Genomic DNA, 27,366 nt, shown 5'->3' with positions numbered 1-27,366 from the left:
AGTAACTTTATCTACGTCCTTATATCGGTGCGGGGGCAGCATAATTGCGATCACATGATAGCCTGCGATTGGTAAAAGAGAGTCCGAGTTAGAATGCTCCGCGGCGCAATCTAAGCAGAAAAGTACGCGCACAGCCGGGGTATGGTCAAACTTCTCGATTAATTAATTAACGGCGACAATATCATCGAAACATAGCATATTTAATGATGAAATAGAACAGCTTCTGCCGTTCTGGCTATTGGTTGGAGTCATGTCGTTATCTCCAACCATGTCTGATACTATGGACCCCCTCATCATGACCGTATACTTATAGTGCAATACATGAGACCAACTACCTACCAAATCTGGCCGTCCCACTCCCATACTTGAGCAGGTCCAAGAGAATTTATGATATCGTAATCACAATCGCAACCATGTTTTCATTAAGTGTAAAATATAAATTAAGACACTTCAAACATCAACTTAACTTGAACAAATCATATCTTAATCACAATTGCAACCATGTTTTCATTACACTAAGTGTAAAACATAAATTAAGACACTTCAAACATCAACTTAACTTGAACAAATCATATCTTAGTCACAATCGCAACCATGTTTTCATTACATTAAGTGTAAAACATAAATTAAGACACTTCAAACATCAACTTAACTTAAACAAATCATATCTTAATCACAACCGCAACCATGTTTTCATTACACTAAGTGTAAAACATAAATTAAGACACTTCAAACATCAACTTAACTTGAACAAATCATATCTTAATCACAATCGCAACCATGTTTCCGTCACTCTTAAGTGGAAAACATCAACTTAACTTGAACAACTATATTCTAACTGTTATTTTATTTCTCCTGTTCTGTTGATGCAATCACCTTACCGATAATAACTTAACATAACAGGAAATGGGAAGATGAAATCATCGAACATAATCTATAACATTCGACCATGAAAATAAAGGGGAAAGCAACTGTGAATTCCGATGTGGAACGAACAGTTACGAAATGTACCTTGATACCTAACTTAAGAAACAAAATTGCTAATTAGTAATTAGCATGTCAGAATTCGATGGATATATCATTAGTATAAGAACTATTATTAATCATCTAGTACCATGGAAGCTTGATGTCCGTAAGATCTAAGGCTTCATTTCACATGTCATCTTTGTTACCTATATATAATATAATTGCCATATAGTATCTTCAATTTTTATATGAACTTATTTATAATGGCCACAACTCTAAGATACTTAACGACCAACAAAAGGCAGGCCCTACAATCATGCAACTATAAGAACTTCAGCTTCAAGATTTGGAAACCTCATACATCACCAACAATTCAAACATAGAACCGCACAATACATGTACATTGTGTCGTGATTTCCTACTGTAAAGCTTCACATGAACGTTGTTTGCACAAGAAGAGCCTCATGCATCATGAGAGAGAACTTTTGATGCTTCTACACCACTCAGGTGTCATTTTAGTTTAAATAATGGCCTCCATTACTGCAATGAGTGATGAAGCCTTTTCCTTTCTCTTGTATTTTTCCTTCCTTTCAGTGGGAAGGAACGTGGGCCTGTCTTTGCCTTGAAGCTATTGTTTCCCCAGAAATACTCCAATTGGAGAACTGAAATAACTGTTCTATTGTCCTCACAGTAAGTGTGTGCTTGAAATATCTAGCAAAATGTGTATGCTTGTATGCTTGTAAGTATGTGTGTGTGTGTGTCTATATATATGTATGTGTATATATACATAATATACATGTATATGTCTATATTATATATATCAAAATGATGCAAATAATCGACGCATGCAATGCTTGAATTGATATTAGAAAAAGGATTTTTGAGGGCTTGCAATGAGTGAGAGTTGGACCGATGAGTTTTTAATTAGGTCACACTAGGCGTGGGAAATGGTGGCCTACCATGACAATGCCAATTTATAACTTATAAGGTGGTGGAAGTCACGGTTTAATCTCCTAACTGGCACCAACATGCATTATTTTGCAGGGCTACTTAGTTGCTCATCCTAGAAGTCTGACCCTTGGGTGAAGATGATTAAAATTCATGCCATTCTAAATGTTATCATCAAAAGATTGAAACAATTATGCTGCAGGATCAGATCCAATAGCCAATTAACAATGATAGAAATTATATAATGGACCAAATATGGTCCACGGTGACAAGGAGAAATAGATGACTGGTGTAAAGGCATGATACTTACCAAGAGATGATGATTGTACCTTTTCAAAGAAGTGCCAAAAAAAAAGAGAGTGAAAGCCCAAATGAGAACATCAATATCCTAATAGAAACGAAGTGTAAGCTCCAGTGATTGTAAAATTGACAGGCATTTCATAGTATACTTTAGATTATGTGTATTGTAGTGCATTTATATATGTATTTTTAACAACTGCATCCAACTGCACCACCAATTTAGCTGAAATCAATTGAAAAGTGAATTCTACAGTGTTGTGTGTAACAGAAGATCATAATAGAAATACTTTTAGCATTTAAAATGCTTGTAAATGCGCGGAGGGATGATGGAGTAGAGTTTGAGTTGGGAATTCCATTTGAGGAGGGATGGAGAAAGAGCAGTTCTAGAGGGGCTCGGTCAACCTTGAAGGTCCTTGCACTCGCTACAAGTGATACAACTGAGCGAGCTCTATAATTTGCAAGTGGAATGTTCTGCTGAAGCATGTCAGTTGCTAACAACACGTTGTTGATAGAGCGGTTTATACCTAAGACTAAATTAGGAGTGTGAGGATTCATATGGGTGAGTTTAGTTCATATGGGTTATGCACTCGATAGATCTTAGGTACTTATACAGAACTAAAAAAATCCAAATAATATCTTCCAGCTAACCTTTTAGATGAGGTCCTAAATTGTTGCAAATGGTATCAAAACGGATTTGGCCCATGGTGATCCGATTGGAGAGAAGAAAGATTTTCTTCAACCTGCTGAACTCGAATATCTTAAAAGAAAGCTAGAAGAAGATAGAGAAATATCGAAAGTAGGACTTTAAGTTCTCTTTTCTTTCATTAATTATTTAAAAAATAAGGTACATAGCCTCTATTTATAATGTGAGGTCCGCTCTAACACAATTTAGATCGGATTCCTCTTTATAATCCTGGTATGACTTCTCTTTCTTAAATAGACATATTTAAAAATATTGAGGAGGTAGATCTCGACTTTTATATTAACTTTGACTTTTGTCGCTCCACCGAATTCTTATTGGATGAGAGTTATGCTTGGTCAAAATCTTACCCAAAAAGAAAACTTGCGGTTTGACCAACTTGTTTCGGGGCCTAAACAATAAAATTTTAGCCAGATTCAATCTCCTAGGTTGGCCCAAAGTTGTAGATCTCGAAAAGATACCCAATTTTTAAAAAAAAAATCATCTCAATCGAGCACCGTATAACTAAATTATGGCCTCCTAAAGTTTGAGTTACTACTTGGCTTTCTGATGTGGCGGATCTCGCTTCTGAACCCTGTCGAACCCCGCTCGTAGTGGCCAAAATGGTCCACATTGAATCTGGTGATTTTCCAAATAGGGCTTTCCATGAGCCGATCATAGTGCTTGTGATTGGATTTGAATGTATTTAAATTTTTAGCCTGGTGAGAATGCCAGAGTTTAAACAGAGGGAGTATATGAGGATTCGTACATGTGTGTGTTTAATCTCATATCGGCTATGCACTAGGTAGATCTTAACTACTTATATGGGACTAAGGAACCAAAAAAATACTTTCCGCCTAGCTTTTTGGGTGAGATCTTGGTTATCACAAGGAGTAAGGAGAATAAACTTCTTTTTGCATTTGAGGTATGTTTAATAAGCTGTTGACCCCACCCAACTTTACACTATTCAATTTAGATCATTAAATAGAGAAAGCACTATATATTGTTCTGCAAATAGAATTATAACGTGCCGTTATCTTAGTTTTTATTTTTGAAAGCAATGTAAACTGTTGCTTTCTTTCTTGGAACAATAAATCCTTTAAGTTCGTTACTAGAGAAAAATTCGGTTTGATAATATCAAAATCCAGAATTTGAGAAACATAATTAGTTTAAAGCCATTTATCCTATCGGCATAGGTTTCGGACCAAATTTACTTTTTGGAGAACTTCTCAAACCCTAACTTAGCCCAAAAGGTAAATGTCTAAATGAACCAAAGGTAGTTAAAAAGTCTGAATGCACTAAGAAAACTTCCTGTCTTACCTGTTCTCCCTGCTTTTAGAAAGAGATACCTCCAGAAATAAGGTATACATTTCAAAACCCCTTTTTGTCTGAATATTCTCCATTTACATCAACCTCCTTCTCATCTCCCCTATATTGATCTGAAATGTTACTTTCTGGTACCAAACTTTCTTTAAATTAGCGTTTATTGATGTTATTAAAGCAGCTGGACTAAATACGAATTTTGACTTTCTTTAAGAAATACGGTGAACGTGCCACCATTGGTGCTCTCACCCCAGATCTCTTTCAAGTGGAAAGGGATACCAACCAGCTCAGCTAAGGCTGGTTATAACCAATGCTACCCTTTCGTTGCAGTGATTAGCACCTAAAAAGTTCTTAGCAGCTTTTTAAGATTCTAAAGTACGATATGCAGGGAATAAATAGCAAGGTTGTCATTTTGAAATCTAATCAGGTCATAGAATGTTTATCCAATTGTCCTATATTCTATCAAGTTGATGGCATCTTGAAAAGGAGAAAAGAAAGAGGGGCAAAAAGGAACTCAGAGCCCAAATAATTTGTAGTGTTTAGCTTCACGTTTTGAGAGTCTCTAGAAATTTTTTAACTTGCCCTGGCCAGCTAAAACAAGGCAATCAATGACCCAGTTGCAGCTTAGACATTGTCATAAAGTATCACTTCACATTCATTTTACCTAGATCATCTGGCTCTGAGGAAGCTTGATCTTAAAAGTTTGGAGGGATGTAAACACCATCTAAATAAGAAGAAAAAAGTATTCAGAGGTCTATCTAATTATACATTTTTAAATGAGCAAAAATTGTGAAGTGGTCAAGGTTTGCTCAAGGGCTTTGGGGATGTCAGCATTGTAAACCAGAGGTGGAGGCTGCATGAATCCAGATCTGATAATTTTGTGTGAAGTGGGCGATCAATATCACCAAATAAACCCGAATTTAACGTTCTGAACCCTAGCTTATTATTCTGTAGTAGCTATACAACATACCCGAAACCTTCAGCCTATGAGCTTATGACCAAATAATTGGGTTCCCTTTTGCTTTATCGCTTGAACTCTGGGCAGAGTACGTGTCACACACACACAGATATATCCTTGCACCCGGTTAGATGCTTATTTACATCAAGACATCCTTCCCTCAGAGCATTCAAATGATTAAAGAAGAAAAAGGAACAAGGCGTAGGTATTGAGATATGCAATACATTAGACTAGATATATGTGATAGGCAATTAAGCTCACCATTTTGAGAACCATTAAAAGAATTGTAATAACCAAGGACTGAACCCAAAAAAACTAATCAGAAGATGTTATTTGGATTTCCTGACCCTCTATAAATATCCAAAATCTATTCAATATATAGCCGATATGGAACTAAACAAAAACTTCTAAGATCCTCGTATACTTCTATTTAATCCCTAACATCCTCACCAGATTAAGGGTCAACCAAACACAAATACCATAATCAGCTTATGGTTAACCCAAATAAGCCTGTGCTGCAGTTTTCCTTAATCTAGGTGGATTATGGGCTCGATCCGCTCTAATACTATTGGTAATAATCCATGACCTCACCCAAAAAAACTAGCTAAGATGCTATTCGAATTTTTTGGTTCTGTATAAATATCGAAGATCTATCTAATACATAGTCGATGTGGGACTAAACATACGCCCCCATGGATCTTCATAGGAATAATTTATTTTTGCCTCCTATTATAGATTATTAGTTTCATAACTCATCATTTTAGGTTTTATTCCAACCTCTCAATGTTTTCTTTGATGGACAACCTTCTGATGCTCCCTCCCACAATTCATACCTCAGATAAGATCTCTCTGCCACGGTAATTGCCCTTGAGGTCATATAGCAGATTAACTAGATATTAAACCTGTAAATTGGTTTGCATAAATTCTCTATGGGATTCAAGGGATCTGGTTTGCACATTGGTACTCTAAATTGATTCAGCATGTCACATGCCGAATTCTTTCCCTCCCCTCAAGGGATGGAATTATGTTACTTATGTATCACACAGGCCACTGAATTTACTATTCTTTATATGTATTTCTAACATTTATTTTATGAGGGACGGAGGCAATTGTGTGGTGAGTGGTCATAGTAATTTAAAAGCCTTTAGAAAACATATATATATATATATATATATATATATATATATATATATATATATATATATATATATATATAAAACATACATATAAATAGATGAAAAACACTAAATGACATGATCAGATTCATATTTCATAATAAAACTATTTTCATCAAAACATTCATGAAACTATTTTTCATAATAAAGCATGATTTTCATAGCACATATGCTGATCCATAATTTTCAGAAAAGCATGATATTTTCACGAGCAAATTTTATGCACAAAAAAAATATGATCATGTAAAAAATAATAAGGAGTGTAAGATCTACTTACCTCTTTTATCTTAGACTGTCAGACTTCACTAGGCAACTCTACTAGACCTATTTAAAATATTAACAACAAAATTAATGTCTAATTGATAATTTTAATAAAATAATACGAGAAGATTTGATCGGGCATACGATGGTTTCATGTGGGTTAGGTTTAGACAATTCGCTCAATGAATCAGACTCAATTAGGGCCAAAATTAATTAAAATGGTTTATCAATGAAGGTTGTAGGGACATTTAACAGGGCCAAAGCGATTAGTCGAGTAGGCAGCTCGGGCACCAGAGTGGATAGGGCCTTTTATAGAGGTTAACTCGGGTTCGTAGATTTGGTCAACAAGGGATGGTTCTCTTGGATACCACAGTGAACTCGGATCCCAGCTCGCTCGCCGATGGCTGAGGGTCTGGCTCCGACCATGAACCAATATGGAGAAGCGGCCGATGGCTTCGGCGATGAATGCCGCCGACGAGCATTGCCAAAAAAAAAGGAAAAAGAGGCAAAATGAGGGATCCTTATCCAGTCGTCTTTTGGTCTATTTCGTGGCAAACAGCTATTACTTCGGGTTATGAGAGGAAGAACAAGGAATGGGGAAGAGGATCGGAGCATTACCTTGGCTCGGTCGGCGTCGTCGACCCTAATTTCCGGCGAGCATAGTGACTAGGAATCGGCGGCATTAGAAGAAGAAAGAGGAAAAAAGTGGCGACGGTGGTCGGCGATCGTTGGTGATGTTTGAAGGAGAGTTGGGAGGGCTGTATATAGTAGTGGAGGCTAGGCTTATCCTAGCCTTTGATGGAGTTCATGGTGGAGAAGGACTCTTCCTCCTTCTCCGCCATGATCTACCAGGGCATTGCTCTGTTTCTAACTAAAACAGGCCTTCATGCCACTATTTTGGCACCAGGCCAGGCCAACAAGCCGGCCCAGTAAGGCTGGGCCTTACACAACCAAATTGCTAAGGTTATATGCATTTCCCAGTTACAATCTTCCACCCCAATATTAAATCAGCTTATGTTTCCATCCTATACTGATAAGAAAAGAATTTTCTTATGAATAATAAGTACAAAGAAAGATCATCAAACTCTTTAGGCTCTTAATTAAGAATCTCTAACACAAGCGAAGTGTCCTATCTGATGAAGGAAGCCTATGGACGGCCACCCCCTCTTCTTTCTGACCCATCAACCACTCAGAGACCTATCTCAGCTCTTGTGCATCTGGTTATCTTCAAGTTGAAACCCCTGTGTTGGTGGTGATTGCCGAATCATCAGGAGTACAGTCTGCTGCTATTCCATTAGAATCTGGTTTGCTGTTCTCATCTTTAGCTGGGCTAGAGTTGCTCAGAATTGGGTGGCTGGGTGCAACCAATGGCCCCAGTCCACCTTCTCGTGGCAGCGGCTGCAACCCCGGGCAGCTCTCCTCCTCCATTTCTTTTCGATGGAAGCTGTCTTCCTCGATGTCATAGAAATTCGCCGTCCGCACCTCCTGAGCTAGAGAGCATGACCAGCAGAAGAGCCACCGCATGAAATCAGTCACGTTTGGGTAACCACAACAGAAGGGATTCCCAGGAAGTTTGAACCTTTTCCTCATCCGAGTCCTCCAAAAGCCTCCATAGAGTAAGCCGAGAAAACAGAGCACGCCGCCTGTGATCCTCATCATGTCTCTGATCACATCGTCCTCGATGTTGAGGGCCGACACGTAGAACACCCAGAAAGGAGCAAGGCAGAGCAGCATAAATGTGACGATGTGAACGTACATATTGCCGAAGCCGAGCCTTTCCATGTTCCACCCAAAGACACAGAAGGTGCAGAAGAACGAGAGGTAGGCCACAGTGAGATCATCCCAGCAATCAAAGAGCCCTCCTACCCACTCTGGGCTCGTCACCACTACCCTTCTGGAATACTGCTTCAGCTCACTTGCTTCTGGTTTAGAAGCCATGGCTACTTCGCGCTGCGACTCTTCATCTGTCTCGGATTCATACTTCCTCCCCAGGGGGCTGTAGACAACGTAGAGACCGGCGATGACTGGTGCTGCAATCCCAAGGCCCATTAAGAGGTTCACCGCCCAGTCTGGTCGCGTCTTTCTGGTGTAAACCCAGTAGAGAGCACACATGGCATACTGACATAAACAAGTGATGTGGAGAAGGACGACGACGAGCATCATTTGAGCCCGTTCATAACGCCGGCGAGCTCCCGTCTTGCAGTAAACCTGCCTTAGCTCCACGGTGTCGCTCGATCTCCATTTGCATAGGAGTACCAGGTGGTGGAACAATTTTGGGTGCTCATAGAGACACAAGATGGTGAAGAGAGCATTGAGGATTTGGTTAGTAATCTCCGTCCACCTCTTTCTTTGGGAGCTGTTCGGTATCGCACCGTTGAGGAGCCCGGTCATGAGGAGGAAGAGCATGATGATTCCCGCAGCGACGAAGAAGAGCCAGACAAGAAGAGCCATATGCATGGGATGCTTTGCCCAGTTCTTGCTGTACCTGAGCAAGGCCGCCCAGTTGATCTTCCTGACGAACCGAACATGGAAGTGTCGCCATCTACCGCCGGGAGCAGGATCAGGTGGTGAAGAGCCGTCCCTTTGGTTTCCCTTTCGCTTCAGAAAGGTGAAAGGAGACGACCTACCAATGGAGCCAAATTTGGAGAACCATTCGTTGGATGGACGGGCTTTTAAGAAGTCCAGAAATCTTTTCTTGCGGGTTCTCTGATCCAGAAGTTCCTTTTCAACAGTTGGGACGCAAACAGGGATGTGATCCCTTCTGCCCTTTCCAAGTGCTGCCTGGATCTCATCTTTCTTCTCACCGTTTTCGTCGGAATCCATTCTTTTTTGTATCTATGTAGAACGAAGGGACTCCAATATTTATGCCAGTTACCTGTAAAAACTCAGCGTCAGATTCCAAAAGCCCAATTGAGAAGCCACTTTATCTTTATTAACACTCATTTAAGCGATGAATTATATTTGGATGGATGTCAATTGTGGTTTCATATTTTATCACATCAAAAGATCACCTTCTCTTTCACCTTGTGGTTTGTTACTAAAACCTTTTTCTCTGTCATAATATTTTTTTCTCTTATCATGATTTTGTCCTTCTCTTTTTTTTTTTTTTGTGCTGAAAACGGGTATTTCATACAATACATGTACGAATACATCCAAGAAATTTTGTCCTTCTCTTCGTCCTCTCTCTCCTACTAGTTCCTTTTCTGTCCTGCTCATCCATCTGTTTCCAAATGCCTTAAGTTCTTTTCTTTTTTGTGTGAAACTGATGCCGGCGTCATTTCTTCTCTTCCATAATGATTTTATAAGGCTATCCTAAGAAAAATCAATACCTAATTGTAGAATTTTTTAACACATAAGTGCGCAAAATCTTCAAAACTATCACTCCATTCCCAAGCCATGATCTTTCTGTACAGATCAATTAATTGACATGCCATTAGGATTTATAGAACTATGAGTTACAAAGAGCATATACCTCCTCCCTTCGCAGCAAAAAATATCCTAAGAAAAGAATAATACGACATCATATTTGATCAAGAAAGCACAGAATCAAGAAGAAAAGCAGATTTATTCTTTTAAGACCGAAAAACTACAACACAAACGATCACAGTGTCAAATTCAATTTCAGAAAGTATGATTTTTTTTTCTAAACACAAGCTTTTAAATTCCTTATCGATACATCTATCAAATGAACATGATACAGAAGAAGTAAAGGCCAGCAATAGTACCTCTGGCCAAGCGGAGAGAGCAAGCAGGAGGAGAAGATGACTAGAAACGCATGCTCCTGATCCCTCCTTTCCCAGACTAAAGAGACCTGGAAAAGCTTAAGGAGCACTTTCGGCATGCAATGCCTTTTTCCCACTATATATAAAGAAAGAGAGAAAAATAAATGATAAGGACCAATAGAGGTGACCTTTCTGCTCTTAGAGTTAACTAAATTTATTATTGCCTCTCCTCAAGGCTTTATAGTCAATGGTCTCCTTGGAGATATCCGATTAAAAAAAAGAAATTTATAGTCAATGGCAGCAACTTCCCATTAACCGTATTAAAAGTTTGAGGAATTTGGGAGGGGAGGATGAAGAGGTCAGAGAAGGGCGGCAAGAGATGGTGAGAGAGGGAGCGGGGACTGTAGATTTTCAAACGTTTAACGGTCGACGGAAACGGGCGGAAGCTGGTCGACTTCCAGGGAGGACTGCTGACCAAATCACCCACACGCACAAGGTATCCTGTCGTGCTGGAGATGGCGGACCACGCCATAATTACCGAACTACCCCCGACTCGCGTGATTTGCGAGTCCAATTGATGAGGTGCGTCTTTGAATTCAGTGCGTCCTTTAAGGTCTTTGCGCGGATTGCGGCTACCGGATGATTGATAAATTTACCCCACTTTTTTCATTATGTTATTGCGTCGGGTCCAGAAGTCACAGGTTCACACCTTCGGTTTGCACGTTTGTTTTGACGAATTACTTAGCGACAATTACGCGTACACGTGCATACACAAATAGACACGCATCCAAACTCTCTCCTTTTATTTCCAGGTTGATGGAAAGATAACAGTATTTAAGTGTTTACAGGGAAATGAGGTATTTTCTTTGAAACAAGATGTGTTTCATAAATGAGTTTGAAATTTGTATTAAGTGGACGATGAGTTCCATGTTATATGCTAACAATCTTAATTACAAAATTTATGACACAAGAGCCCTCGAGTTGTCTGATTGTACTAAAAATATTTGTAACTTGGACAATGAAACAAATCTATACTGCACTTTGTGTTCTGTAACATGCTGAGAACAAACTTTTGTTAAAAGTGAATTTATATATTTGAATCATTATTAGTGGCGCAAATACTCTGCTTGGAAACATGTTATGTGTTTAAGTAGAAAAATTTTATTTATAGTCAACTTTCAAGATTTTCACTTTTGCAAAATTGTCCTGGATGAAAAATTAATAAAAATGGATTAGCAATGTTCCTGGCAAACCATATGATTGCCTAACTAACTAATTATTTTTTTCACTTCTCTTCTATTTTATATGTCTAAAATGGAGATTTAATTTGTACAAAACTCTCCATTCACCATATCAATATTCGTAACAATAATGTCTACATTAATATGCTGATTATCATTAATGTTCATTGCTTAATATGCAACAAAAACTTAGCACTTGAAATCTTCTATTTGTTATAATTTGTTATATTATTATATTATGTTTTAAGAACATGTAGAAAAAGAAGAAAAAACGTATCTCTTAGATCACATGCGATCGGTATTAATGATACTAGTATCAATGAGAGGAGTTTCTACATAAAAATTGTACAGTTTTTCATTCGACAAATGGATGATATCAATATTAATGATAAAAGTATCTTCTTATTAACCCAATTCATCTATTATATGTATACATACATAATAAAATAAAGGCTTAACTTATATCATATAAACTCCGTATTAATAATGCTAACACTATTCATTGCTTAATATGCAATAACTATTAATGACATCGATATTCATGTACTCATCCATCATTAAAGTTTATTGTTTAATTTGCAATAAAAATTTAATTATTAATTTTTTTATTTATTATAATCTATTATATTGTTATATTATATTTTTAAAATTATTTTTAAAAAAAAATTGCACCTCATGTGGAGCCGGTAGAGCCATGGTGTGCTTGTGCTTGTGCTTGTGCTTGTGGAGAGAACGAAGCAACCGGATTTTCTGTTTTGAAGCCTCTTTACTTGACACGGTTAGGGAACAAATCTCCTTTCTTGTGGAAAACCGGACGTTGTTCTCACAAGGGACACTCAGGGAGGAAATTCAGAGGATGCTTCGAAAGCAAGGTGAAAGTAGGGACCGGACATCCATACACGCAAGGAAGAAATAGATTATTGCATGTTTCCTTCGTAATCTCAACCAATACAAAAGATTTCGACCCCTCTTTCTTCAGAGATTACAACCTGCTATCGATGTTCTCGCCTTCCACCCTCTTCCTGAAACTATTCTTTTGTCTTTTTAGAACCTGGTTTCCAGTCAAGCCTGAGATATGTAACAAAAATATTAATGATGACGGTGTTATTAATAAAAGTTTCTGCATGGAGGTCCTGTTTGTCCAATATAGTTATCCGTATTAGGATGTCGGCCATCATTGAAGCTCACTATTTGATGGTGTTGTGCTAAACCATCATTAAGATTTATTATTTAATATGCAACAAAAATTTAATCATTAAAACTTTCTATTTATTATAAGTTAATACATTGTTATATTGTAAAGGAGACAAAAATATACCCACCCTTCACGGATATTAATAGTTTGTTACATTATTATTTTTTAATAAAAAATAGTTTGTTACAATATTGTATTTCAAAAATAGTTAAAAAAATTACAGAAGCGTATCTATTGCAGATTATATATGCTAGTTTCATATCATATATCATCTTACTAAATCAAACCACACACTACTAATCTATAACATTTTCTTGCCAATATATAGGATCTATCCTCTTTACATCAAATGAACTTCATGGAGAACTAGAAAAATATTTGGCCGCAAAGCCTGCCCACACGAGTCCAAACATGACTACATTCACGCTGACCAGCTGGCGAGCTCTTCTTGGTCAATTGAAGGACAATTTTCCGGCCATTACATGGAACTGGTCATTACCAATAAAAGAAGATGGAACCGGTCCAATATTGGGCGATTTCCCGTGGACTTTCCAAAATCAGTATCAAATTGAGCCAAGAAATCTAATTAGATAACCGTCCAGCCCAATTGGGGCCTACCATCACCCCAAAGTCTATCTGAACTTAATTTAGGTCATTTTGGCTAACCTGACTCTGGGCCATACATGTCACATTTATTGGTAGGCCAATGACGCACCCTTGACCTGGCCTAGTGGAGCATTTAACTTGGTTTTAAGGTGCAACTTATGAAATAATCATGGTAACCATGGCAAGACGACCAATTGCTACCGGATAAAATTGATTCATCAATCTAACTTTGGGCCATATGCCATTCATCGGTCGGTTAGCAATGTGCCTTTGACCAGTTGACCTGGCCAAATGGCGTAGTCAACTCAGATTAATGATGCAATGCAAGAATCAACCATGGTCACAATAGTGAGACCACTAATTACCGTGCTGATGCGCCGATTTGATGATATAAGTGATCCTACTAGTCTAGACCAATTAGCATCCGATGAGCCTCCTGAAAATTAACAATATCGCCGCATCATTTACCATTGACCGAGCACCATGCATGGTCTATAATCACAATATGACCCTCTGATTGGTCCACCTTTGGACCCTTAAAGCTAGGCTGCAGAAGAGGACTTAGACTTGTTATTGGTGAATCTAAAGGGTTGAGTAAGCGAACAGAAATCTAGGAGACTTGCAGGCCACCTCCAGACTATGTTATATCAGAGTTATACCCTACCCTTCCATAAACTTGAGAGGCCAGTGAAAGGGTGGACAATTCAGAAGGCTGCGAAATTTTGAATCTTTGCAGTAGTCAGCTTCCATTCACCATAGGCCCAAGCTTGAGGGGCAACGCAATTAACTCCAATCATGTATTAAAAAATTTCACTAAAAATATTTACATGTGGCATCCATGAATATTTGTAAAATTATTGATTTGTCTATATACAACTATAGTACTGAAAGCCAATATAAAGCACATAGGTGGAAGCAATAACAGTGACCACTAATTTATGCCTATCATGAATAATTGTAAAATATCTTGAAAACAATTGATAGTCTAGACTCATATTTCTTTTTAATGCAAGATGGTCTAAGCTTTTTCTCTCTATTTTCTGTTCAAAAAGAGGAAAACAGTATTAAGATCAAAATATATGCTTGGTGATCCTAGTCCTGTTTTATGTTTCTAAATGCTGTCTCTTTTTTCATTTTTATTAATGGAGTTTTAACAACTTGATCAATGAAAGATTCATGTATGATCAGAGACCCCTTCAGTACACAATGAAACAATACGACTTGATTAAGGCTAATTTAGGGTATATATTAAAATTTTGTATCCTAAAGTGAGCTGATCTCATGTGGTCTGATGCATCAACAAGGCGCAAAAATAATAGGAAGGTTTTGATCTAGAATATCTCTGAATGAAAATATTAAGTGTTAACCTTATGTTTGACTCGCACATACCTGCAATATTGTTGGAGGCTTAGAGTTCAATCCACCTATTTTTTTTTAAAAAAAGTTATTTTTTGAATATTATTATTAAAAATCCGCATCTTGGACAAAATGTTGCTTTGTTCCTAACAATTGTTTCCATTTAATTAGTGGTTGTATCTAAAATCTTTTTTTTTCATTCTTATTTTATAGAAATTTAGTTATATATTCTTCAAGAATAAATAATTTCAAGCTTATACGATTGTAAATCCATCTTTCAAAAGCCATTGCCTTCTTCCATATATAAATTCAACAAAAAATAAAAACCCTTTTATGAGTATAGAATCCTTAATTTAGAAATTCATGAATAGTAATAATATGGTAATACATTAATAGTATGGTAATTCATGAGTGCAGCATTGCAGGGTTGTTTCACTATGATCTAGATGTCATAGGTTCCGAACACAGAAATAGAAAGGCTATGCACATCCGACCCTCTCCAAATCTTCGAGCCTCGTATACCAAGCCATCCTTTTTGTCATTAAGATATCATGAATGAATTTTCATTAAAAATTGAAACAACTTGCTCTGATGAATAAGAGCAGTGTTCTCTGTGCACACTGCTGAACAAGTTATGGTAAAGCAACGTTGCACAATCTTTTTTTTTTTTTGGTACAAACGTTGCACAATCTTTACAAACTCATAAAACTTCACATTTTAAATTGGAGGCGGTGTTTTATCTTCTGTACGTAATATGGATGGTGAAGCCGGTGATGGTGTGGTTGCATCATCATCGCTAGCTCTGTATTGAGACTCCATCAATGGCTGAACAGGCGGAGTCATTACATCATGAAGAGTCAACAAAGAGCTCTCTTGCCTTCTTCCAAATGACTGATCATCTGGACTGCTACATTCCACTCCTCTTCTCGTAGTAGAAGTTGGTGACTCAGCTGTACAAGAGGTTGGAAGAGGGGAGCTACAATCGGATGCAATCTCTGGGCTCGATCCACCATCATGAGACCGGCTTTCTTCATCAGCATCCAAAAGCTTCCTGTAGAGGCTGTCATCCTCGATCTCATAGAAGTTCCCAGTTCGCACCTCCTGAGCCAGGGAACAAGCCCAGCAGAACATCCACTGCATGTAATCAGTCATCGAAGCAGAGCCACAGCACAAGGTATTACCTGGAAATTTGAATTTCTTCCTCATCTGGATTCTCCAATAACCACCATAGATCAGACCAAACGCGCATAGAAGTATCCCTGCAATCCCCACCGTATCGCCAATTACAATATCGTGAATGTTGAGGGCAGAGATGCTAAAAATCCAGAAGGGAGCTACACACAGCAGAAGGAAAGTAAAGATGTGAGTATACATGTTCCCAAACCCAAGCCTTTCCATGTTCCATCCAAAGACACAGAAGGTGCAGAAGAAAGAGAGGTAGCCGACGGTAACGTCGTCGCCGCAATCGAACAGCCCGCCGACCCATTCTGGTTGACTTATCACTATTCTCCTTTCGTATAGCCTAAGACCAACCTTATTAGATTGGTTAGGATCAGCACCAGAAACCTTAGCCTGGGACTCTTCATCAGACTCGGATTCAGAATTGTATTCCCTCCCAAGAGGACTGTAAATTGTGTACAGACCAGCAAAGACTGGTGCAGCAATCCCCAAAGCAAAGAAGAAGTTCTCGGCAAACTCAGGTCGCTGCTTTCTGGAGTATCCCCAGTAGAGACCGCACAAGGTGTACTGCGAAAAACAAGTGATATGGAGGAGGACCACAACAACCATCATATGAGCCCATTCTTTAGGCCGGTAAGCTCCATTCTTGCAGTATATCTTTCTGAGCTCAATGATGTCTTCTGATCTCCATCGGCAGAGTAGAAAGAAGTGATGGAAGAGATTCGGATGCTGGTAAATACTCATGAGTGTGAAGAGTGCGTTAAGGACTTGGTTGTTGATCTCAATCCAATGATTTCTAGATGATGTTGTAGGGAAGGCCTTGTTCAAGAGCCCAAGCAGGAGCAAACCCAGCATGCAACCAGAGACAGCAACACAGAGAAACCAGAGAAGAAGAGCAACATTCAGTGGATTCTTCAACCATTCCTTGCAGATATGAATGAGAGAAGCCCAGTTGATCTTCCTGATGAAGTGGATATAGAAACGGCGTCGGTTGCCAACTGGAGAAGGAATTGAAATTGAGATTTCTTCTCTTTTATTTACAGCTCGCCGGAAAATTGCGAAGGGGGAGTAGAATTTGAGATTCTTAAACCACTCGACGGAGGGACGAGCTTTCAGAAAGTCCAGAAGCCTCCTGCTGCGTGTTCCCTCATCCAGTGGTCCTGCATCAAGTGATGGGATCCTAATGCGGTATTCCCTTAGCTTGGGGAGTCTTGGTGCTGTTCCAGATTCTAATCCATCATGGACTTCTTCTGTGCTATCCTCGTTGCCACTAGAAACCATTGTTTTACGCTAATAATTTGAAGAATGAGGAATTCAGTGGACCACTCTTTGCCAAATCCTTCTTGATGGATAGAATGTCAACTTTCTCAAGAGGATGCCAGAAATTTGGACAAAACTTCTTGCAAATATGATGCTGGCTGGCGGCACCAAAATTTTCAGGACCAAAACCAAATTTCCTGCATCGAAATCCCAAAGATGATGAATAATTCTAGCCATGTTTTTTGAGCAGAAATAGTCCTGAGCATGTTAACTTTGGTGTTTATATCTGAAAAGCTATATTAATACTGGCATACAATCAGAATCTGAAGAACTTCATCTACCCAGAAAACTGTTTGTTTCTTCTTTTTCTAGGGGAAATAAAAGGGCAAATCATAAGTTGCAAACTTTAAAGCACATTATCAGAAAACACAAACACCTTATCCTTTCCCCATCCTAGCAAAGTATTCACCAAACTATGATTCAAAGAGTTCGAAAGTTCTAGTGATCACTTGTTGCCATATGCCAGAAACCAATGCCAAGTTGCTGAAGGAAGCCCTTAATACCATCACTAACTTGAGATATCCAACATGGGATTCACATAAAAAATGACAACAAATATCCATCAATTGACACAAAAACTGCTTTCAAGGCATCGAGAAAATATAACTTGTAATAATCCCATTGTAGCTGATAAATATAGCATGAAACAACAAACCAGATGATCAAAATATAATCATTTCGATTGAAATTTTCTACAATAAGAGAAACCGAGTTCAGCAGATCCTACCGAGTTCAGCAACATGCCAAATTCACAAAAACTCAAAACCCAATCTTACGAAACAAAAATTCTATTATCCAAACCTGTCATGCCAAAACCTTCAGATCTTCATATTTATGATCTACTAGAAATAAACAAATCCAGCTTCCTAAATATAATCGAAGAGCAAGAATTACCTCTGCGATGGTGAGAGATGATATGCCGGTCGATCGAAAGAATCTGGGAAGTCCGCACCAGAGCTCTTCCTGCTTCCCGTCAGAAAGGGCTTGCCCGGAAGAGAACAAGCATGGCTCCCTCGTTCATATTGGAAGAAGTTTCCATTTAGTTGTACCACAAACATGTGAAAGCCTTATTTTTTTTCTTAATATACATATATAGAAGAGGAAATTAAATTAGACATCAAAATGAACTGGCCGAAAGGGATATCATAAGCAAAAGGGCGGGTGGAAACGGTCAGCTCGCCACCAGACGTTCAAACTTCTTTGGGTCAAACGAAGAGAGTCCAGTCATGTCTCACCGAAGTTACGGCATTGCCCTCCCTATTGAGTTCAGCCGCAAGAATGCTTATTCCCACCGGGCCTACTTATTTCTGGAATAATTATTTCAATGGAGGAATAGAATAAATTTATTCTTGGAATAGGACCCTCCTTTCATTTTTAGGTGTTGTACCCTCAACATGAGAGTTTCTCCAGCCACGAATAAAAAAATTCAGCTAATCAGAAGAAGGAAAGAGTAATCTTTTTTGTAAGTCGAAGACCATCAGGCTATTAGAAATTGCAACTTTCCAGTCAATATTATTTGATTGGGAGTTTGGGACTCGGGCTTGAGAAGGATATATGTAACAAACGACCAGCGTCTCATCTAAATAGCTTTTGACAAACAAGCAGTATGACATATTTGACTGTGGAATAGTCTGGCTTTGGAAACCGTTATGACTCACCCTCTTCCGCATCCTCTCTCGTTATTGAATCCTTCTATTTGGGAAGACTTGGTGAGGTCGACTGCAGGCCTGGACCAACACGCCAAGACCCCACTCCGGTGGAGCAGGAAATGGACCGTGGTGGGTACCCAAACTTGACCGAGCAACAGAAGATACATATTAGATCCAAGTACCCCAAACGTCCTATTAAACAGCAAAATGTTGGATGGGAAGAGAGTTGACAACAAGAAGCTTTTCTGGGATCACCCATTTGACACAATTTGCCGTCGATCTGGCTGCGAATAATGGATGAATAAAGAGGAGTTTCTAATCATCGGAAATGCCGTCAAACAGCAGAATCCTCTGTTTTTAATGATATGCATCATTTTGCTTCCACTTGACAAAAGACAGGAAGACGCATTAAACCAAACAATGCCGAATTAAACCACTAATATCGCTAGGACAGTCTCATTAATTGTTTTCTTGAAAGACCTCATCAATTCTTATCCTTCATATCCAATGACATGCTTACGGGGAAATAAAAGATTTAAACAGAATTGAAAGGAAGTGTAAGTTTAAACTCCATATACTTTATCGGAACAGGTGATTGGTTGGAGCAAGTTGATGGACTTTTGCATCAGAACAGGCCTTGAATATTGGAGCAAGTGGCCTTTTTACATGTCAGAATGGGAATGTGGTTGGAAAGAGTGGGTGGTCTACTATGTTTGAATTGTCTGCTTCCCCTTGGATTTCTGATTTGAGGAGGCTCAAATTTTCGCTGCGACCGGATCTCTTTTACATGACCGAATTTTCCCATCTCTTCAGTATAAAAAACATTCAGCGCTGTGACGATGAAATCATAGAGATGGCTTAAGGAGCATGGAATGAGGGCTATCCTCATCACTTAGTACTTGAGAGATCGATGTAGACATGTTACGCAGTAGTCCTTCCTAACTAGGTGGCTTCATATTCGAGCATCTACCTGTTTCAAATGATGAGAGACAAATGTGAACCTACAACAAATTGAAATCTGCCATTTTTGCTGACTTTTTGCAGCAGATAATACTCCACTCTCAATTCTCGACATGAGCAAAATCCCACCCTATAGCAATCAGAAGTAGTTTGACTTTGTTGGCTTCACCCTCCCGGACCCAAGACTAGCTAAAACTGAATATGATGGAAAGAGAGATCCATCCTGATCAATATGTTTTAGACCTGTTAGAACCGGAAAAGTAACAATGTACATACAGTTCTTCTGCAACTAATTTAAACAAAGTATATTAATCTCATCGCACTAATCAGGCATTACACTTGATAGGAGAGTAAATAAGAAGCCAAGCAAGGTAAATCAGACACCAGCTAGGTCTTAGATATGTAATACCTTTAGTAGTAGTTATATTTTGTTCATATTTTGCAATGAGAAATAAATAAGCTAATGACAAATAAATGTCATTGAACTTCTGAATATGCAAGGAAAGAAGGTGATTTTCTGTGAAAACATCTAAGGGCAGACATAGATCAAAATATTGAAACTCGATCACTTCCATTTCATGCAACACAATATAGAAATTCCATACAGTGAGAAGAAATTGCAGAAACAAAAACAGTTTTGACTAGAATACACTCAAAATTACAATTCTCTTATTCCACAAACTATGGTGCCCGAGTATCTTCTTTTTCTATAACATCTTGAACAGGTGGTCTCATTTCATCATCTTCCTTTTCCAGAGATGAACCCTCCTTTACTGCAGGCAAATGCCTGTCTGGAGTATGCCCACCTGAAAACCTGCCGGGACTTGATGAGTATTCCATCTTGAAAAGAGATGGACTGGAATTTCCCCTGTAAGGAGAACTAGGGGTGGATTTGAATAGAGGCAACCCGTCTTCATTGGGCAAAGGAGACAATGCAAGCTGGTTATCATCACTGGTTTGCTTCATACAAAGCTTATCTTCCACAACATCATAATAGTCTGCTGTCCTCACCTCCTGAGCAAGAGAACATGAGCAACAGCAAAGCCACTGAAAACAATCAGTCGCTGAGGGATGACCACAGCAAAAGGTGTTTCCAGGAAGGTGAAATTTCTTCCTCATCTGAATCCTCCAAAAGCCACCATACAGCAAGCCAAAAAGACAAAGTAAAATGCCAGCAATTCCCAATGCCTCTCGAATAGCATCATTATTAATATTGACCGCTGCCAAGTTAAAAATAAAGAAAGGAGCCGTGCAGAATAGAAGAAAAGTCACGATGTGAACATACATGTTACCAAACCCAAGCCTCTCCATGTTCCACCCAAAAACACAGAAGCTGCAGAAGACTGAAAGGTAGGCTAGAGAAATATCATTCCAGAAATCGAATAACCCCCCTATCCATTCTGGTCTACTCTCTGGAGCCCCGTGGTCTTCTCTTGCAATAAATGAATATTTCTTTTCAAGAGACTTGATCCGGAGAGCTGCTGGTCTGCTATCATCAGTAGAGATGATCTCAACTTGTGCTTCACTATCCATTTCAATCTTGTATTCTCTACCAAGAGGGCTAAGAATATTATATACACTGGCTAAAGCTGGGGCAACAATTGCAACAGCTATGCAAAGGCCGACTCCAATCGCAGGTCGCTTTGATCGGGGGTATCCTAAATTAAGCCCACATAAAGCATACTGAGCAAAGCAATTCAAATGGAGGAGAATCACCACGACCATCATATGCATCCATTCATGAGGCTTGTAGGTCCCATTTTTGCAGTATATCTTTCTAAGCCTTAGAATGTCTTTGGGTTCCCATCTGCATAAAAGCACAAGATGGTGGAATCGTTTTGGGTGTTGGTAGAGGCACATGAGAGTGAACAGAGCATTGAGAATTTGGTTATTAACTTCAAACCAAGTGTCTCGCTCGGATTTCCTTGTTAAAACACCATTTAACATGCCAGTCATGACAAGGAACAAGATAGCACCAGAGATGGCAACACAAGCAATCCAAACAAGAAGAGCCATGTTCATGGGTTCTTTGATCCATTCCTTACACAGTCCCCACAGATAAGTCCAATTGACTTTCCGGACAAAGGGCACATGGAAGTGTCTCGAAGAACTTTCATCAGCAGAATGAACTGATCGTGAGATCTCATCTCGTTCTGCTGCAAGCTGCCGGAATTTGGCTGAAGGGGAAGGCCCAAATTTTTTAAATCTGGATTTAGAAGGAATAGCTTTTAATGTATTCAGAAATTTATTGTGGTGCTTATTCTCATCCAGAAGTCCCATCTGAGAAGTTTGGATATAAAGAGGTATCTGATCCTTGGTTCCATAACCATTTGGTGGCATGGTTGATCCTACTTCTTCCTGGATTTCATTCGTGGATTTTCCATTACCATTTGAAACCATTCTCTTGTATAGTTTAAGCAAACTTCAATGGATACTCCAGTTCAGGTCTCTTAGGCAGCTGTGACTAGAAGTAGTTGATGATTAACTACTTAATGGAAATTCACCCTACTATAGTCTCTTTCTGAAGTCACTCAAGGGCATAAATGCTAGGATTCACTATTTTTTTATGAATTTTCTGGGTCTTTGGAAGGATACGCCACAGATGAACACAGAGTTAAGCATTAATAGGTATGACAGAATTCTGTACTCAAGTAAGATGCCTGAAATTCTGTCCTAGGAACAGCACCAACTCTAATCTTGATAAGCAATCGACCGAATAACCTGCAGTAAATTAATATTTAAAATATCAAATAATTGTCATTATTACAGTGATACTTATTTAATAAAGCTTTCCAACAGACAATAATAGCATGAAACTGAAGATCACTAATTCTATAAGAATATCAGACAATAAACTTGAATGTATATAAAAACAAGATACATTAGAGCCTTGCCATCCATGAAACACTATTAATGATAATATGCACCACTGCAAGAACAATTAAAGCAAAAATAGAATATTAAGAAATCAAGAAAACTGACCGGTACTAGTTTAATACAACTAAAGATAATTCAGTTTAGGCGATATTTGGACCACTAAATTCAAATAATATTTTCATAAAATATACAAAAATAATTATCTTTGGACTTTCATGTTATTTGTGCACCTACATTAAATAAAAAGGCCAAACTCTTGCCCCCCACCCTCCCCAAATCTAAACCACCAAGAATCTTGTCAGTTAATTCTTTTTCTTCTTCACTCTTTCCTATACTTTTCTGCAAATCCCTTAAAAGAGGGCTGGCATATGCTCTAACCCATCTCTTTATATTAAAGCCATGACAAACAGCTTCAGCAATTTCTTCTGCAATCCCATGTGAAGGCCCGCCTGAGCTTGGTCCACTAGGCCTGATTGGGCTTGGCCTATCGCAGGCCCTTTGCATGCTTCGCACGTGACATGCAACAGTAGACTCCCATCGGGGATTCCGAGCACAAATCGGAGACCTAAGGCCGCTGGAACCCTAGGTCTCCTCTATAAAAAGAAAACCCCTCCCCTCTATGACCCTCCACCATTGAGCAACAACCCTCATTCTCTTCTTTCTCCCTCTTTTCTCCCTTCAAAATCTCGGAGAATCTGTCACTGTGCCCACTGGAAATTGGGGTCGGAGAGGTTGCGGAGCCAAGGCAAGGCTTCGGCCTTCCTCCTCTTTGTTTTCTCTTCTTCTCACAGCCTTAAACCACTGACACCGGCCAAGAAATTGGCTGAAAATTGACCGAAAAATTCCTTGTTCTGCTTCTCCTATTTTTTTCGGCCCTTCTTTCCTTTTTCTAGCTACCGATGCCACCGCCTCTTGATGCCGAACCTCTGGCCAAGTCCCCCACCCTCTCTATGACCCTTTCCGACGAAGCCATCGCCGCCAGTGAGCAACCAAGGGCTACAAAAATGGAAGAAAACTCCATGTTCTCCCATCTTTTTGACCATTTGCCCCTTATTTTCTTGCCAACCAGTTACTGCTGGTGGTTGTCCACCGCCACTGGCCACTAGCCATGCCCCCCAGCATGGTCCTTGATGATCCCAACCTCCCTTTCCTCTTCTAGAAGAGATGAAGATGCTCTCTTTCTTATTTCTCTCTCTTTTTCCTCTTTCTCTCTCTAAGCGGACCTAGGGATCCCAATTCAAAGTTCTATCTTTTTTTGTTATGGATCCAAGTTGACCTTTGCAAAGAGGCTCGAAGCTGCCTTGGGGCCCGAATAGCCTATCAGACCGATCATCCCGACCCTATTGAGCATCTTGAAACCCATTATAGATAAATCCTACCAAACGATCTTGGCCTTGATCGAGTCCGTGCTTCATGATTCATTGATCGAATCAATTAGACATCACGCACCCGGTGCTACCGCATGCCTGACCAACCGTCCCCTTTTCTTATTATTTTAATACTATTACAGTTATCGAATATGAATTAATTTTTCTTTTAATATCTTTAAATAAATTTAGCAGATTTGTCTAGTGAATTTTGAGGATTTAACGCAAAAGATAAGTAATTCTGACACTTCTTAGTAGTTTTTGAGTTATCAGTTGCTTAAAACTTTTTGAAATATAAAAAGAATATTTGATATTGATGATTTTATGTTTTCTTAAATTAAGGTCAAGCATATGATATTATGCAATCATGTACAGTCATGAAAAGTATGGTTTTATTGATATTTCTATATTAATGACTGGTTTATGAACTATGAACTCCATATTTATGGAATTTGCATCTTTATTATGAAACGACTGCTTACATAATTGTTTCACTATTAATGATTTATTTATGAACTCTTAACTCTATCAAGCCATTTAATGTCTTTCAACTTATTTATTCATTTATTTATGACATATGAACATATGTTTTAAGAAAATATGGCATAAGAAATATAACTATGGGCTCTTAAATAGCTATGTACGATTCTACTAGCGAGTTACAGTAGCTTGGCATACGGTTCTCGTGAACAGATTACAATAGCTTGGCATACAGCTCTCGCCAACGGATTATAGTAGCTTAGCATACAGCCCCACCAGCAGTTATAGTAGTTGGCATGATTTTGATTACAGTCCTGTCACGGATATAAGTTGATCTTAGCATTCAGTCTCTAGAATTATTATGAATTATGATATAGCAAAATGATAAATGATTTATGAATTTATAAAATTAGCATGATTTACGATTTTGTTTGTGTTGGAAACCATATTTATGTAATTTGCATGATTTATGCATATACAAAAACACGATTAATTTACGATTATATTGTTATTATAATATATTCTGTTTTCTAGTGATAGTTATTTTCTTTAAATGATTTAATGATGCGTGTAAAAATTTATAATTGATCTGATAAGATAGTATAAGGTTTACTTACTGAGCTATATAGCTCACATCTTTTTTTTTTTTAGACAAATAAGATCACTAGAAATGAGGAATGATCTAGGCTTGGAGTTTGAGCTAAGAGACCTTTGCAGCAGAATTTTAGTTTATTAATTGACTCTTGGCTTAGAGTTAATAATTTTATGGATTTTTGAAATATTGGTTTATGAATATATGAGAATTTTGAGTTTAGAAGATTTGTAGCAACAACTTGATTCTTATTTAATTGATGCAAGATTTTGGATCCCTTATTATTATATTTTGTATAATATGAACTTTTATACAAGTTGCCATGATTGGCTTCATGTTATCGTGAGCGGGGTACCCCACGGTAGCATGGTTGTATTATGTCTTGGATTTAGGATGTGACACCCCATCTTTATTGCTTGTAAATACAAAATAACTAATAAAATATTTTTTTTAAAGCATGTTCAACAATAAGGCGACCATAAGTTCTCTGCCTGCAAGGCTACCACACCTTATACAGTAAGTTAGTCCTAATTCTCAGTTTATTTTCTTTTAAAGAAAAAGCTCACAACTACAATCCGCTATTCCATGGCTGACATATACTCGGGTAATTTTTTTTTAATTTTTTATCAGAAAAATTAAAGGAAAAAAACATTGTCTTTCTTGCCATTGTTTCTTCCCTCGACTTTGTTGAATTTGGACCAGTCCACAAGATCATATGGAGGTGTCCTCCTTACAGTGATCAACCCTCATAAGCCTGGATCCCTGCTTTACTAGGATCCATACCTCCCATTTCCCTCAGCTCCTCCTACTTCACTGGCATACCTAATGATCTTCTTCCTCGAAGTTTTAAACTTCTTAGCCAAGAATTTTCGTTGTTTTATACTATAAAGGTCAGACTAATTATCGAATACCCACAATTTCTTCCCCTCATATGTAGGAACCATTTGGTGGACGCATTTATCCTTCCAATTTTTTTTTAATCGCATTGCCCGCATTTATTTCAGCATGTCATTAATCAACAAAGTTTTCCTATACAAAGCTTTACAATTCGAAGAAGCATCAGCAGACAAACTTGTTAGAACAAAAGAGAAGACTAAATTTTTGTTTCTTTCAATAAATCAACGAAGATTCAACAAAACCCGGCCTTGAAATCCCTGATTCGATCAAACTTAACTAATTCCAGATACATATCATCACCAAAACATATCAATTAGCAGTCAAACTCACGTATAGAGCAACGAATCCGATCGAGAAGAAGGAATCATAAGCATAAACCACAAAAATCTCAAATTTCACCATATTTCAACTGAGATTTCCATTACCCCATTATAAAATAAACAGAAAGAACGGGGCAAGAACGGGCTCCAGATAAGTAACATGTGAATACAGAAATCCTAACTGGAAACGGTTGACATACTCACCGCTGGCTTCAAGATTGGTCAAGAAACGAGGAGAGATTTCTTCTCTTCCTGGAAAACCAAGAAGCCCCCAGAGATGGAAGAGATTAGAGGAGAAAAGCGCAAACAGACAGAGCGAAAGGAGGGCTTTTTAGGGTTTTTCTTTAATTGTTCTTCCCTTTCTTTCGTAGACATTCTTTCTCCTTTTTGATCTCGGTAGGAGGAGGAGCTTTGGGGCTTTTGGTGTGACCAAACGAAGGTAGGGAGAAGGGAAGACAAGTGGATAACCCACCGCTTTCCAGCGAATCTTTAAAGAGGAAAATACTAAAGGGCACCTCCATATTCACAACAATATTATATATGACGTGGCCATTGATGAATGGTGGCATCACTACTATCGCCATTTACCGAACCAATTACAGAGCGGCAAATGAGGGTTGATTGTGACAGTCGACGATGGGTGGGTTTTGTTGGGAATCGACAAGAAGGTAAACGCTGGGAGAAATACCTCATCTTCCCATCGGATGAATGACACGTGTTCGAGTGATGGAGTTCCATCAATGCCCTGAACACGGATTGGCTGCTAAGAGTCAGCTGCGAAAACCATAACCTGGTGCACCACATCGGTCCTGCACCTTGGCAATGAGATTTCACCACGTGGCCAGGAGACAAGGGGCGGATGGCGTCCTTGCGGGCGAACTCCATCCGGGCAACAAGGGCAGCAATGAGGACCTGAAGCACGAGAGGGACGGTGACGTCCGCAACAATGAGGAAGAAGAGCTCGCGACCGGCGGAGTGGTTGCTGAGGGCGACCG

The 27,366-nt window shown here is 38.7% G+C and overlaps 3 protein-coding genes across 3 annotated transcripts; all 3 read right to left on the bottom strand.

Moving 5' to 3' along the window:
• Positions 1 to 7,610: 7,610 nt before the first annotated feature.
• Positions 7,611 to 10,451, bottom strand: LOC103714413. The gene is made up of 2 exons (XM_008801650.4): positions 10,336 to 10,451; positions 7,611 to 9,485 (listed from the first exon to the last, which is right to left on the bottom strand). The coding sequence occupies exon 2, from the start codon at positions 9,431 to 9,433 to the stop codon at positions 7,838 to 7,840; it is 1,596 nt and encodes a 531-aa protein (XP_008799872.2). The 5' UTR covers positions 9,434 to 9,485; positions 10,336 to 10,451; the 3' UTR covers positions 7,611 to 7,837.
• Positions 10,452 to 15,247: 4,796 nt separating this feature from the next.
• Positions 15,248 to 18,283, bottom strand: LOC103714414. Its single transcript, XM_008801651.4, has 2 exons — positions 18,124 to 18,283; positions 15,248 to 17,366 (listed from the first exon to the last, which is right to left on the bottom strand). The coding sequence occupies exon 2, from the start codon at positions 17,188 to 17,190 to the stop codon at positions 15,448 to 15,450; it is 1,743 nt and encodes a 580-aa protein (XP_008799873.2). The 5' UTR covers positions 17,191 to 17,366; positions 18,124 to 18,283; the 3' UTR covers positions 15,248 to 15,447.
• A 2,099-nt stretch (positions 18,284 to 20,382) lies between these two features.
• Positions 20,383 to 26,821, bottom strand: LOC103714386. Its single transcript, XM_008801607.4, has 2 exons — positions 26,576 to 26,821; positions 20,383 to 22,559 (listed from the first exon to the last, which is right to left on the bottom strand). Exon 2 carries the CDS (start codon positions 22,236 to 22,238, stop codon positions 20,520 to 20,522), a length of 1,719 nt encoding a protein of 572 aa, XP_008799829.2. The 5' UTR covers positions 22,239 to 22,559; positions 26,576 to 26,821; the 3' UTR covers positions 20,383 to 20,519.
• Positions 26,822 to 27,366: the final 545 nt, after the last annotated feature.

The sequence above is a fragment of the Phoenix dactylifera genome, chromosome 3, assembly GCF_009389715.1.
Source record: "Phoenix dactylifera cultivar Barhee BC4 chromosome 3, palm_55x_up_171113_PBpolish2nd_filt_p, whole genome shotgun sequence".
Classification (NCBI taxonomy): Eukaryota; Viridiplantae; Streptophyta; class Magnoliopsida; order Arecales; family Arecaceae; genus Phoenix; species Phoenix dactylifera.
The sequence above is the reverse complement of the archived record's forward strand: the minus strand, read 5'-3'. Positions and strand labels throughout refer to the sequence as shown.

Excerpts from the sequence above, each read along its gene's own strand:
- LOC103714413 (XM_008801650.4), bottom strand. The coding sequence starts at position 9,433 with ATGGATTCCGACGAAAACGGTGAGAAGAAAGATGAGATCCAGGCAGCA.
- LOC103714414 (XM_008801651.4), bottom strand. The coding sequence starts at position 17,190 with ATGGTTTCTAGTGGCAACGAGGATAGCACAGAAGAAGTCCATGATGGA.
- LOC103714386 (XM_008801607.4), bottom strand. The coding sequence starts at position 22,238 with ATGGTTTCAAATGGTAATGGAAAATCCACGAATGAAATCCAGGAAGAA.